General features: G+C 37.2%; 1 protein-coding gene across 2 annotated transcripts in view; it reads right to left on the minus strand.

Moving 5' to 3' along the window:
* The window catches only part of OXA1L (OXA1L mitochondrial inner membrane protein), a 133,986-nt gene that overhangs the window by 94,657 nt on the left and 23,434 nt on the right, over nucleotides 1-15,895 (minus strand). For both annotated transcript variants that reach the window (XM_067159753.2, XM_067159752.2), the window contains exon 3: nucleotides 10,923-11,066. In XM_067159753.2, coding sequence (XP_067015854.2) covers nucleotides 10,923-11,066 — 144 coding nt within the window. The remainder of the gene's footprint in view (nucleotides 1-10,922; nucleotides 11,067-15,895) is intronic.

Below are 15,895 nucleotides of genomic sequence, written 5' to 3' on the forward strand. Positions count from 1 at the left end.
TGAAGTGCTAGAGAAGACAAACCATTCCACCATTGCAGTTCTCTTCGACAATTCAATGAATCTGTTGTGGCCAAACGGGGCAAAGAGAGAGCACATTTTTTCTATTTGTAACTGACGCTGCTCCGTATATGGTGAAAGCAGCCAAAAATGATACATGTGGCATGTCTTGCACATGCCTTGCATAAGGCAGCTGAAGAAGTGAGAAGTAGCTAACCTGAAGTTCATAAATTAATATCGAACTGTAAGAAAGTGTTTGTCAAAGCTCCACTTCGTGTTCAGAAATTTCAAGGAGGAGCACCTTCACTACTCCTACCTCCCCAGCCAGTTATAACGCGATGGGGGACTTAGTTTGAGGCCGCAGTGTACTATTGCAACAACTTAGATGTCGTGGAGATCGTGAAGTCTTTTGATCCTGCAGAATCGTCCTCCATAAATACCACTCAAGATTTATTTTCAAGCATTACATTAAAAGCGGACCTGGTTTACATAAAGTCCAATTTTAATTCTTTATCTGGAGCAATCACGCAACTGGAAGTTTCAGATGCAGAACTAAGCAATGCACTGGATGTTGTAAAGTGCATTGAACAGGAATTGAAGCATGCAAAAGGAACAATAGCATCTAGGGTGTGGAGAAAATTAGAAAATGTACTGGAAAAAAATAGCGGACTTGTGTACCTGCATGGAATAAGTGACATTCTTTGTAGAACCCCTTCATCTGCAGATTTCCAGGAATTTTCTCCAAGTGATTTAACTCTATTCAAGTACACTCCCGTTACATCATGTGATGTTGAAAGAAGCTTTTCTCGCTACAAGACGATACTCAGCGACAACAGGAGGGGATTCTCATTCAACAAACTTAAGATGCATGTGGTCATAAATTGCAACAATTCTGATAATGGAGACTAGATCAGGTATGAAGGTTTCATTCAAATAACATATATTTTGTGTATAAATTAAAACTGATTAAATATTGAACAGTGAAAGTAACTGTAGTATTTATGTTTTCCACAGAGTCCGTCCTTGCCTAGGAGTATGCAGTGTAACCTTAATGAGTTCATGAAATATTCATCATTTTAGTTGGTTTTGGGTTAAAGATTTCGAAGAATTAAAACTTTTTAAACTCTAAATTAATTGCAGCCTGTAGCACACGTAATAAAAGTGTTTCTATGTAACATAGATGCTATTCATTAAGTCATATTTTGAATTTTATAGGTCATATTTTTATGTTTTTTAGGTCATAAATGCATACATATTTCATACATTTTTAGGTCATAGAAATCCGCCCCCTATTTATTACAAATTTGGCCACTTTATTATTCATGTTTAACTTTGAGCACGAGTGCTTTGATTTGTGACCAGCGCGGTCTTGTTTCTTTTCATGCGAGCGTGTGTTAGACGACGAAATTTTATATACTTTTCCAGATTCGGCAACTTTAGGACATGAGATATTATTTAGTGTGATTTTGAGTAAGAGGACACGTTCCTCATTTGAAAGGCCTGCTTTTTTTCCCTTCATTTTGTGACTTGCCTCGGGTAGACTGTTGAGCAGCGTGTGTAAAGGGCTGGACCCTGTGGTTTTGATGTTTGCTGCAATATTTTGGGAGACGTGAATCTCTGCTTTGAGTCATTCCGCCTTGTGTTGTTGACGAGGGTGATATGTTTGTCTACCAAGGAGAGTTTTATTTGAGCGGCCTATACTTCATGATGATTTTATTGGGTTTGTCGATGTCACTACGTGTTGCCGTAGACTATTTTTTTGTGCGACGTTTGGTTAGGATTTTCTTTCAGGATATAACCATGCTGATGAATATTTTGTGTCGTGTAATCTTTTTCAGGATACAATGTTGAATTATGTGTTGAAAGTTAAAGCCTACTCTGTTATTTTTTTTTTGATTCCATGTCATGTAATTTATTTCAGAAATTTGTGTTGAATAGGTAGTGTTGCTTAAAGTGTAATTTGTTTCCTAATATTTTCCATCGAAGCTTTGAATGAATGAGAGTTGCGTGAATGCCGCATGCTTTTCTTGGTGAGCCCTGGAAAATATGACATGTTTTTGTTTCTTTGAATGTGTGTATTTGTCTTTTATGTGATTTTTATTTTGTGTGGTTCCAATCCACATTGTTTGTTGTGCTCATGAGATTGCTCATGATTTGGGGTGTATATATTTGTGCGTAGGATGTTTTACCACTCAGCGTGTTACATTTTGTACAGTTAGATTAGATTTTGTCTCCCCTTTTTGCGCATTAAATCACGTCTTTTCTCAAGGTTACGGATCCCCACTGCATTGTCAAGTGTGCAGGAGAGGGGAACATGCTCATCTATAGTTCAAAGTGTTAACAAAAAGTAAAGCCAGGAGTGTGGCGCGAGCACGCAAGCTCAAGGTGTAAAATGAATGAAACTTCATGATTTGATCTGATACGTTAAGTATGTGTGTCGGCATAAATTGTACATTTGTAATATATTTTCGATTCTCAGGATGGACTTTGTCAAGCTGAAAGAAACATCGAGTCATGTAAAAATTTGTATCATTTGATACTTTTTGCTTTTTTTTTTTTTTTTCTCATACTTTCTTGTTTATTTTGATAAACAGATTTCCTCCAAAAACTGACGTCATGCTTCGCCTTACTTTATTTGTAGATTTTTTTGTTGTTGACCTCACCGTGTCCATATTTAGTTATATGTTCCCCATCAAATCCAGGGTGTATGTAATTTTAGGACAATTTTTTATCATAGTTCGAACTGAATACCCCTGGGAGCGGCCGACTAGTCTGGGGCAAATTATTTTGATGGTAGAAACGGGGACAATATATAGAAACAAAAATCACACTTCTACACCAAGTGGTCTGTTAACAAGCTTGTGCTTTATGGATATAGAACACACTGTAAAAATAACCCATGACACTGCATTTTAGGCTCCCAGAGTGTCTGGATATGACTATTTCTTCAACGTTAAGATGGCAGGAAAACTGTATGAACAATGATGAACCTAACAATTTCAAAACTAAGATAAGTTCCTAGTTTGACGTGACTGTTGATATCGTGATCATAGCCAGGGGACTTCACGTGGAAATCGAACCACAGGGACATGGCTTTTTCATTTAAAAATCCTACATGCATTGGCCAGGATTCGAAGCGAGGCTGCCTTGGTAAGAAGCCAGCAGCTACACAACTTGGCTATCACGTCCTTGTAATTATGACCCTCTGTTTCCATCGCTTAACTGCTTTACAGGCGCTACTGTAATTTGTCTTTTATGTGTATGATTATCCAAGGAGTGAGTTTCTTAAATTTTGACCGAGTGCTAATTTGATGGCAGAATTTTCTTCAATATACTTTGTCATGATTCAGATAAATTTGTCGGTGGCTATAATCACATCTGCTTCCTGCATTATTGTAATCCACTGTTCATCTTTTATGTTCTTTTTCAACTTTTTATATTGGATGATAAGCACTAGCATTTCATTCAATATTGATTCTCTTTTCTTTGTCTAATAACCAAGAATAAATACTGGAATGTGGTCACTGATGGGAATTCTCAATAATGCTGCAGAAAATGTTAGCTCAGATCTATACATGTTTTGGAGTGACTTGTTACCCATGTGGGGATGTTTACGTACGGAAGGAATCCAGTTTTGCTCATTACGTTAGTGTAGTCTTTAGTAGATGTATGTATTTATTTATTCATTTTTGTCGTAATCAGATCCAGGTGACAGTAAAATGCCTACTTTATGTTTATATCACCGACTATTATCACAAGTTTAGTTGGGAGGATATTTATTATTGCATTATCAGGTTCTGAAATGAAATTCTGAATAGCTTCTTCTTTTGCTTTAACGCAGATAGGTCATCTGGCAATGACAGAATAGATAAGGGTCAGGAGTGGAAAGGAATTGACTGTGGCCTTAATTAAGGTATAGCCCCAGTATTTCCCTGGTGTGAAAATTGGAAACCACGGAAGACAATCTTCAGAGCTGTGGACTATGGGGTTTTGAACCCACTATCTCTCGAACACAAGCTGATAAATCTAATGTCTGCAGTGGGGATCTGTAGACTGCTAAAATAGAGTATGAATCGTTATATTTGATATTTGTGATCCTTACGTATACAGATGGTAGTGTATGGATTATTAATATTTTATGAAAAATTATTAAAGATTTTAAGACTATCATGAGTTGAGAGAGTGAAATGCATTTATTTTTGCTTCCCCCATTTGGAAGGTGCCAAAAAGACAGAACAGAAAATGAGGTCATCTGTGAAGAACCATTAATGTTAACACGTGTATGAGATTATGGGCAGTGAAGTCATCTAACAGTAGTCTAGTTACATGCATAGGTTAACTGAGGCAAGTTCACCTGTTTATTTTAAAACTAGCTGATGTACCCATGCTTCACTATGGAATTCTACATTGTATACAGAATTCTAGGTTAGGTAGTGTACATGTTGTGAGCAAGATTGTATTGAATTTCACAGCTCTTAACGTTACCCTAGAAACGCGATGGGGAAGTCACCAAAAGTCTTTTCTCATATGAAGACTGGGTTAGGGAATTTTAATTGTAATGGTAGGCCCACTTGCCTAACATCAATCACAATCAGGTTGGGGAGTTTTCATTATAATGCTAGACACTCAACTCTCCACCTGCCTTCTTACATTCTCAGAAAGACTGTCTTAGTGATTTTCCCAACTGAAATGAACATAGGTCATTACGATGACGTCAGTAGGAATGGTGCAATTAAAAGCAATGCTTTCATATGAAGTACTCGATCAAAAGAAAAACCACACATTTTCTCACTTTTAACGAACAGTATTACGCTTATATGGATAAGAAAGAAATTCCACCTTATCAATACTGTTTATTGTAAATATAGGCTTACATCAGTACCAGTTTCGACCCTATTTGGTCATCATCAGATGACAAATCATGATATTACATTTATTAGGCACTGGTTTGTATTACTTATCAAAAAAGATATTGTCATCCATGAGCACATCCAGATGTCTAATGGAATTTACAATAAACAGTACTGATAAGGTGGAATTTCTTTCTTATCCATATACACATAATCAGTCAATACGGACATGAAACTCGCAAATAACAGTACTATGCTGCCGAACTAACAGTCTAAAAAGCTGAAATGACCAAGCCGCAGACAGCCGTGATCCGTGAACACTCTTCATTTTTTTTCGGTGGGGGTGGGGGATGATAAAGAGCTGAATAGTGTTTCCTAGGAGTATCCGATGAGTCGGAAAATCTCGATTCACTGCACTGGCGGCGGAAAAATCTATCTGACTTGGAGGGATATTTTTCCTCGAAGCCAGAGGACCACCCCCCTCTTCACTGCTAATTTGGAATAAAATGAATATAGAATTTGATAAAAATGAAGATGAAGAAGAAGAAGAAGAAGCTTTTCTTAAGAATGGGCACCCTTCATGGTTGAATTTTGAGTTATTTAATGAATTGTGGTGCTTTAATTTGGAATAGGCCTAAATTGTAATTCTAGACCACATCATACTACTACTACTACTACTACTACTACTACTACTACTACTACTACTACTACTACTACTACTAAGTGAGCCTCTGCCTTAGGTCTACGTGTGCACACTACTCATTCAAAACAGCGCGTCAGAGTAGAGATCGAATAGCTGGAATACTATGATGATCCAGTGTGTTATGTACCAGCAGTGTCAGATAATGTATGAACCAGAGGAATGGCATGCTAAAGAAGAAAGTTTTCTAACTCCCCAGCTATTTCCCGCCAATATTCAGTCAGGCTGTTATACTCGGTACGCAGCAGTAATCCCATCTATCGGGGTTGAATGGCAGCATAAGAGATAAAGAACATCACAGCAAACAATGGTCAGTGTAATGTTATTGTTAATCAATGTTATGCGCTTTCGATATTGTAGGTCTTCACATTTAGTTTTCTTCCGACTCTGAAATACCACTCTTATCATAGTCAGTATGGTAAAACTGAATAAAACATAAATGATTGGAAATTGTATTCTCTATAACTTTTGTTATCTAGCACTTTTCGATAGGACCAATAACAGAGGTATTTAAAAATTAAATTTTAGGCACCTTCCCCTAAACTACACTTTCATTCAGCGTGAGTAAAATTGTTTATAGCTTAGACAGTCGTTTCTTATTCCCCGACTCTATGTACCGATTTTCATTAAATTCTGCTGACCCATTTTCTCGTGGCTCGGCGTTCATATGGACTTGGCAACACAAATAAAAATTCAAGAATATCTGTGTTATCATAGCCGGTACGATAGAAATGTATAAGACATAAATGATAGGAAATTTAATTCTATATAACTAAAGTTATGCAGTATTTATCAATAGGACCACTAATAATATAAATATTTTAGAATTACATTTTAGGCCTTCCCCTACACTACCATTTCACTCAGTGTTAATAAAATGATTTATAGCCTAGATTGTAGTGGCTCATCCCCCAACTTTAGATTTTAATCCACTAGCTGAGGAAGAGAATGCATAATATTCTCGAAACATGTACTAGATGTTAAGGTGAAAGGTAAATAAATGAATTGTATTGACTAGGCGGACTATCTTCCAACATATTTACTGTTTAGATACCAGTTTACCGGGCGAGTTGGCCGTGCGTGTACAGGCGCGCGGCTGTGAGCTTGCATCCGGGAGATAGTAGGTTCGAATCCCACTATCGGCAGCCCTGAAGATGGTTTTCCGTGGTTTCCCATTTTCATACCAGGCAAATGCTGGGGCTGTACCTTAATTAAGGCCACGGCCGCTTCCTTCCAACTCCTAGGCCTTTCCTATCCCATCGTCGCCATAAGACCTATCTGTGTCGGTGCGACAGGTTTAACAGGTTTTATCCATTTGTGAGATAATCATGATTAGACCATGGAAGATGATCATCGGAGGAATGCAGAGATGCGGGAAGAGAAGCTAATGTGCATCCTCAATCCCATTGGGTATTGTAGTTACTGTTGCTCTGTAGATCCTTCCTTCTAATTTTCAGGTAGACCATGTGCTGCATATTATATATTTTCTTTTAGCTCAATAGATGTTGCATTTTATGAGAAAGAGATCAGTGTTGGACCTACAACCATGTTTGTTACTGTTGTTTCTTCCAAGGAATTACAATGTTGCAGTATGTTTGATTTTGTAGTACAGCATTCTCCACTCAAGTTACAGCTAGATGAGTTGTAAGTTATTAGAAGCAATTTGAAGAATTTTACTTTTATTAAAAGAAGAGGAATGAAATGTTAGAAATGTATAGGCTACCATGAAGGAATCACACAAAGGCATAACTTTTTTTTTTTTTTTTTTTTTTTTTTTTTTTTTTTTTTTTTTTTTTTTTTTTTTTTTTGGAGTAAAGTTATTTTCTATATGATCAATATTATGTAATTGAGATTTGGAACAGTTGATGACCAGAATCTTGTGTGGAGTTCTGACAGATGTCATTGTTGATAAAGGTTATGTGCCTGTGCTCATCCACTCATAGCAAGATAATTACACAATCAATATTTATATTGAAAGACAAGGAATCCCTTTGTTATTGACTGTTGTAACTTCAATATAATTTGTATAATTTTGTATAATTGTTAATTTCATGTGAGATTTCCTAATTTTATTAAATTGGGCACCTTTCCAAGTTAATTAGTCAAGTGTTGTCATTCATATGTAGTTTTTATATGCCTTGCCCCATCTTGTAATATTTGTGCCGACGACAAAGGAGAGATATACCCGCTAAACTCTATCACCTGAACAACCAAGGTGAGCATTGCGTCATCTATCGACAGATCGACAGAGCTGAGCTGAGGCAGAATCTACAATGGGTACAATATTGTATTTCAATTATTAGAGTATTCAGTTAGTTTGAGAAGTTTTAGATTATGATAATCACAATTATTGCATTACACAATTTTTAAGTAGGATAAGTTTAAAACTTGTAAGATATATTTAGTGTTTTGCTCCCTTTGCTGCCCAGTGATTTTAGATTCTTGGATCCATACTAGTCAGATAAAGTTATAAAAGTTATATGAAGAGACTATTTTCATTTGATGAAATTTGCTCTGAACAATATATACTCTAGAAATTTCTTTAACCACAAAATTTTCCCCCCTTTCATAATTTTCCCATCATTAATTTTGAAATGGAGATCTGGAGAAAAATAAAAATTTGCATAATTTTCCTGTCATTATTATGCAAACATTTTCTGTCATCAATGCGTTTTCTATTTTCTATTATTACAAGTGTGCAGTCATGAAACATTTAAGACAACAGATGGGTGGCTGTTACCGTCCGTTGAATAACACCAGCAATATGCATGTAGTGCTGTGCCATATAACGTGGGTAGATACTATGGAAGTTATCACACAATAATGAAGTACAAAGCTGTCCTCAAGGTCACATTTTGTGGGACCTGTCCAGGGAACCCAGGACTGCACCCAAACAAATTCCTCAGGAAGTACCACACTTTAACAAGATATTGCTGATAATTTTGTTAACATGATGGATAATAAAGAAATGTGCAATTCATGTTTTTAATGTAAAAATTCAGCATTTTATTTATGTATTTCCTTCCCATACTTGCCTAATGTTAAATTGGACCTATGCAAGATGCAGGTGGGAAATTAATTGGACCCCACAGGTTTAGGTAGATAACATAACAACTGGGTCGATCACAATTTATTCGATGTATCAACCACTCTCCCTGTCATTTCTGCTCATAATGTCATCTGACAACCAATAATGAAACAATCAATTTTGATGTTATGCTTAATTCTGTAAAATGCATGACCATCTGATGATGATGATGATGATGCTGCTTGTTGTTTATAGGGGTCTAACATCTAGGTTATCGGCCCCTAATGGTACGAAATGAGACGAAATGTAATGACAAATTAAAAGTCCAAAATCCTCCACTGACCAGAATTCAAAACGTGAGGACAAAGAATGAATGGATGGATATGAATTTAAAACAATCAATGGATCCGACCCGCAATGTCTCACATTCACAGAAACTGATGTAAAACAATAGTATTACTGACCAAGGGACTGCTTCTATAGCATACTACTGAATGGATGATGCTTGCAGTCTAAAGGAGTCCAAAATCCAAGTCATCGGCTCCTCATAATGGCACTTATCGCTAGGAAAGTAGAACCATGGTATTTGTCATGTTGTGGTACTAATCAAAAGTAGCGTAGACTCACGGTATTCCACATATTATGCTACTACTCACAGGTAATAAAATTCGCACATGTAATACAGACCTATGGTGTTTCGCACATTGCGGCACCATTTACAGGCAACGCAAACCTATGGTGTTCATCACATACGTGTACTAACCACAGGGACTTGCACTATCCCATGGTGTTCCTTACATAGTGCGTACTAATAACAGGCAAGCCAGAATCATGGTGTTGCTCACCCATGGTGTCGCTCCTAACGTGGTATTTTGTACCTAATATAGTGGTACTACGCGCAAGTAAAAGCAACCCATGGTGTTCCCCGCGTGGTGGTACAAATCACAAGTAGTTCCATGGTTCTAATACAATCATCCCTTGGTTGCCCCTTTCAGTCGCCTCTTATGACAGGCAGGTGATACCGCGGGTGTATTCTTCGTCTGCGTCCCCTACCCACGGGGGGTTGTGTGTCTGGTCCGTGAGAGGTATTTGATTTCCCTCAAGTCCGCCGGCAAGCCGGTTAGGACCCCCCTATCCGCTACCTGGTACATGCTACATGGGAGTATCACCTCTCCCCCTGCTATGCCAGCGTATTAGGTTCGTGGCATGATCATCTACACCATAGCCCTAGAACAAAGACAACTACATTAACAATACATTGTATATCCGGCACTTTCTGAAACCTGCATCATTTGATGTATAGATAACTGTGTTATGTAATATACAGTCTAGCTGGGGTGAACAAGCTAAAATGTTAGGTTCATTTCCATCAAATTTGTTACGTTTAACAACACCTGTCCAGCAGTAGCCCTGTTGTTTTCAGTGGCCGGTCATCAGTTTGTATGTGGCAACTGAGACGTGCAAGTGGCAACACTGCAGTAACAAGACCGCTCAGAAAGCTACGCATAGTATCAGTTTATGTACATATCGTGAGTACGCTTGTAGTAACCACATGGTAGATGAGCATTTGGTCCATAACATAGGCTATACCAATTACTGTGCTATTATTTTTACATATTATGTAAGTGAATAATAGTTAATGATGAATAAGAAAAGAAAAGAAAGTTACAACAGACAGTTTAAATTAACAGTGAATGTGCTCGCAGAGAACAGTGGGAACTGCACTCCAGCACGTGAGTTTTGTGTAGAGCCATCACATGTATGGTCCTGGCCTAGAAAAAAAGATCAGTTGCAATGTGCCAAGAAGGCAGCCCTATCATTTCAGGGCCAAAATCAGGCCAGTATATAGGTGAAAAACAACTGTTCAAATATGTAACTGGCTTAAGAAATGATGGCTATTCAGTTTTGCACGAAATGCTACAGTTAAAGGTGCAGAGAAAAACGGTATAGGAATCTCACAGTTTAAAGGTAGTACAGGGTGGTTGTGTAGATTCATGAAACAGAACAATCTTTCTCTTCAAAGGAAGACCAACGATTGTCAAAAGACCATACTGAAAAAGTGGAGGAATTTCATAGTTATGTTAAATTAAATTTGCATACATTTTTTGAGGTTAAAATTGCTGAAAATAAGCAAAATTATGCAAGTAAATACAGAATTAATAACCACAATAGTAAAAGTGTCTCTGCAAAAGATCTTCATAGAGATTGCATATAGCATATAAAATTTACAGAAGTTAGAGCTTAGCAGAAATACAATTCATCCAAGAATTACAAAATGGTACACATGCAATGCTTAGTGATTGGAACAAGATTTACATGAAACACATTACCATAAAATGCGACATACCTTCTAGCTGGTTACCAGTCTGTCGTGCTTCAGTCATTTTCATTTGGATTAGTTGTAGTTGGGGAAGGTTATTATTCATTTTAGCAGCATTTCTTTGGGCAAGAATGACTAATGGAAATAATGTTACCCTCACAACAGCAGTACCTGAAAGTCATAAACAGATCCAGCAATTATTAAGTTTGTAACACTTGGCTAGATATACAGCTAAGCAATATGATATTAAAATGCAAATTCCACTGTACTGGGTATTTTTGTGTGTGGTTTGTGGTATGGGTTGCTGTAGTCACGTCCCAGTTTGTGAACACTGGGCAACAGCTGAGTGGCCTAGTAATGCTATGGAATAAGAGTGGGCATCTCGAACATACTCCGAGTTATCAACGTCCTTGTGCTCAGGCGACTATGATTATACAATTCACGGTGGCCCCTAATCTGTTAGAGGACAGATTCCCACTGAGACTGTGTGTAAGTAAGATAGCAACCTGTTTCACAGAAATTTTACCGAGCATGCTCAGAATGTTTTAAGCCAGCTTTGGACCTATGGGAGTAATGGAGTCCCATTTCTATTTGACAGGCGTGGGACTCCTTAGAGAGAACTTGGTGAACGAAATGAAATTTGATGGGGAGCTACCAATATCAACTTCTTATGGCAGAAAGAAAGAAAGTAGAACTGACTGAGTCAGCAAAGAGGATGCACCTGAACGTGTTATGAGTTAATGATATTTGGATAAGAGGAAATAGGAGATTATAAAGTGTTTGTACCAGGTGTTAAAAAGGGAAGGGGAGAGTGTAGGGTAGGACTGTTCTTCAGTAATACTATTGTATGCAACACTGTTTCGGTTAGACACGTCAATGAATGATATGGGCAGATTTAGCAGCAGATGGAAGAAAATGTCCTGCATTTTTAAAGGTAAGGCACTTATATTATTCTTCTAAAATAATCAGATCTGGTATTAATGTCATTATGCAATACCCATTATAGTAAAAACACATTTTTAAAAATAGAACCTTCACTAAAAGCAGTAGGTTACTCATTTTTTCTGATAGTGAGGTTAAGTACATGCTTGTTAGCACAGTCATGCCAATTTATGTTTCAAATTCAATAAGCTAAAAAAAGCGTAACGGGTATTACAGCATGGAATGTAATGGGTGTTACACATGTTCTAACAGCGTTCGTATGATGAAATATTAATTAAAGTGCCTAATGTAGCATTTAGGTTATAGTGAAGTATTCTGGGTGCTAGCAAACACTTTTAAAGATTTGTTTTTTTCTGCATATTTTCTAACGCATTTATTTAGTTACACTCATTTCACTGAACTGTAACATTTTTTGTTACATCATTAATAGTCTAATTCATTCAGATGAACTTCTGTTTTCCTTATTTTCAGAAAATGGCTCCAGTGTCTGCTGAAGAACGAATGAAAAAATATTGGGAAAGAATGAAGGCGGATCCTACATAATTTAAGAAGTACCTCAACAAAGAGAAGCAGCATGACCAAATTAGGAGGAATAAATTGAAAGAAAGTTTCTGCAGTGGAAAAAAAAAAAAAAAAAAAAGCTGAAGAGTTGAAAAAGTTTCGTGGAAACTTGCTATGGAGATCATTAGATCAAGCTTATTCAGGGTAGTTCCAAAACCAACTAAAAAAAGTATAAAACATTCTATCAGCTGAAGATAAAGCTTCTGTCATCCAGTTTTTTTTTCTTTGTTTTGATGAAATATTTTACCAGGCACCTGGCAAACAAGATGTTAAATCAGTTAAGAATCCTGCCACTGGGAAAAGCGACACATGGTAATGACTATAGGGGAGGCTTACCAGGAATTTAAATCTAATAATCCTGATATTCGTGTTGGCAAATCCTCATTCTACACCCTAAGGCCTGAGTCACAAATGCCCCATAATGTCTGCATATGTGAACAACATGGCAATTTTAATTATTTAGTTGAAGCTATATCAACATTCACTAATAATATCTTTCCAAGAAACCATACAGATTTATTGCCAAAGTTTTGCTGTGATACCTCTGCTGAAGACTGCATGATGGGAAGGTGTCCAAGCTGCCCAGACTTAATTGCAGTATTAAATAGCTTGATATCACCAGATATCGATCAGTCAACAGAAATAAAGTGGAAAGAATGGGATAAAGATGAAGAGTGGGTATCCCAAGTTGTTTATCAGAAAAGTATCTTGCCAGAATGCAGTCGTAAAGCTCAGTGAAATGGCTCCAAAGTTTAAGACACATTGCTATATAAAAAACACAAACAGTACTATGAAACCTGCAAAAAAAATTTAAAAATCTGAAACATGCAGTGGTGAGACATATACACTTTGCAGAAAACTATGCTATGATTTCACAGGATGAGATTCAATCAGCTCACTGGAGTCATAGTCAAATCAAATCACGCTCTTTACATGTGATGTTTGGCTTTCTGATGGAGTCTTTAAGGCTTATGTCCTTGTCAGTGATGACCTGTCACACAATAAGTACTCTGTCTGGGCTTTTCTAGATCTCATCATTTCAGAAATCAAGCAGATTGCACCCTCAGTCAATCACCTTTTCAAATTCAGTGACAATGCTGCCAGCCAGTTCAAAATCAGGTATGTTCTGTTTTAGTGGAGCATGACTACAATGGAATTAGTGTGGAATGGAATTTTTTTGCTAGTTCACATTGGAAAGGTGTTGTAAATGAAATAGGTAGCACTCTAACAAGGTGTGTTTGGGTTGGCATTAAATCAGGAAGGTTTAGCAAAGAGACTTCCGTGATGTCATCTATCCTGGGGCCCCAATGAAGAAGGTATTGGAAAACACGGAGCAGGCGGCAAGAAATCTCGGAAGTCGTGATGCAGTAGTGATCATCGGCGGGACGAACGACGTAGCTCACAACGACGCCAAGAATGTTATTTCTGAACTTAAATGTACACTAGGTAAGCTGACTCACACTAACATCTTTGTAGTGAACGTGCCCCACAGGCATGATTTGATTAGAGACTCATGTGTGAACATTGAAGTGGACAAAGTTAATACAGATATGGTTAAAATTTGTAAACATTTTCATAATACACAGGTAATTGATAGCAGCAGTTTCGAGAGACACTGTTACACAAAGCATGGCCTTCATCTAAACAATCCAGGTAAACGAAAGATAGCAAATATTGTTCTAAATTTTATTAATCATAAGATATGTACTGTAAAAAAGGCCACTCCCTTGAGTTATAATACCGACCAGGAAAACTAGTAGAAAGAGCCAGCTGTACTTCAAGCTGGCTCAGCCAACTAGAAAATGAAACTCAGGAAATTAAGGAATTTCAAGTTACCCAATTGCAACAGTCAATTTTTAGGGAGGAAGGGGGTCTGAGATTGCTCTTGGTAAACTGTCAGAGTGTAGTAAATAAACAATTAAAATTCAGTACATTGATGGAATCTTATGAGACTGATGTGGTGATAGGAGTGGAATCGTGGTTGAGAGAAGGGGTGGGTAATAGAGAAGTATTTCCATAAGGGTACACAGTCTATCGTAGAGACCGAGGAGATAAAAAGGGAGGGGGGGTGTTTATTCTGGTGAAGGAAACATATTGTTCACATGAATGGTTTACTGATGAAAGGGATGAAATATTAGGGATAAAATTAATTTGTGATAATATGAAGGAGGTGGGAATTATAGGAACATACAGGCCTGGAAGAGAGGAAAGAGACATGGAAATATTTGAGAAAATAATAGATTATACTCATAAGAACAATAATAATGATGTGGTAATAATTGGGGGAGATCTAAACTTGCCTGAGGTTGAATGGAATGGAGCTACAAGTGAAGCCCATGAACAGAAACTGGCAAATAAATTAATTTGGGAGGGAGGATTTACACAAGTAGTACAAGAACCGACTCGTCTCAATAACTTACTAGATGTATTCTTGGTTAAACCATGGGAAATTGTTGATAAAACTGAGGTAATTGAAGGAATAGGTGACCATAAGGCTGTAATAATGGATGTAGGACTGGTACCAAAAAGGCTTAATAAGAGGGTCACACAAGACAAGAAATTGTACAGAAAAACTAAAGTTGATGAATTTGGGACTTACCTTAAATCACAATTCAGTTGTTGGATAAGTGAAGGGAGTAATGTGGATACACTTTGGGCTAAATTCAAAGAAATCATTTGGGAAGGAGAGAAGAGATTTGTACCTGTTAAGAAGGGTAAAATGACCTCAGACCCTGTTTATTATACAAGGGAAATAAGAAAATTAAAAAGAAAATGTAGAATAGTAAACAGGAAAATCAAAGAAGGTAGGGAGAGTAGAGAAAGTAGAAAACAGCTAATGAGGGAACTGAATAGAGTGAAAAAGGAAGCAAAAGAGAATTATATGAATGGCATACTTCAAGAGGGTAATGACCACAAAGGGAAATGGAAAAGGCTGTATTCATATATCAGGAATCAAAAAGGAAAAGGAATCCAAATTCCTACAATGGTGGGAGAAGGGGGTGAACACTATTTAACAGATACTGAGAAAGCAAACCTCTTTAGTAGGGAATTTAGAGATTCAGTAGATGATTGTCAGGAGTTGGAAACCGAAACAGAAGTTACAGAGGGACAGACACAGAGGGAAACAAGAAGCTTCTCGTTCACAAATGAAGATATTTTCAGAGAAATCCAACTGCTTCAGCAAGGAAAAGCAGCAGGAAGTGATCAAATTACTGGGGAGGTGATAAAGACAATGGGGTAGTACATAGTGCCTTATTTAAGATTTCTCTTTGACTATGTCATAAATAATAGTGTAATACCAAAGGAATGGAAGGAATCTATAATAATACCAATTTATAAAGGAAAGGGTGATAAAAGGAAACCAGAGAACTACAGACCAATCAGCCTGACCAGTATAGTTTGTAAAATACTGGAGAGTTTAATATCAAAGTACATCAGAGGGATATGTTGTGTGATGATAAAAATTGGTTCATGAGGAGCCAGTATGGATTTAGAAA

Source organism: Anabrus simplex, chromosome 1 (genome assembly GCF_040414725.1).
Source record: "Anabrus simplex isolate iqAnaSimp1 chromosome 1, ASM4041472v1, whole genome shotgun sequence".
Taxonomy (NCBI): Eukaryota; Metazoa; Arthropoda; class Insecta; order Orthoptera; family Tettigoniidae; genus Anabrus; species Anabrus simplex.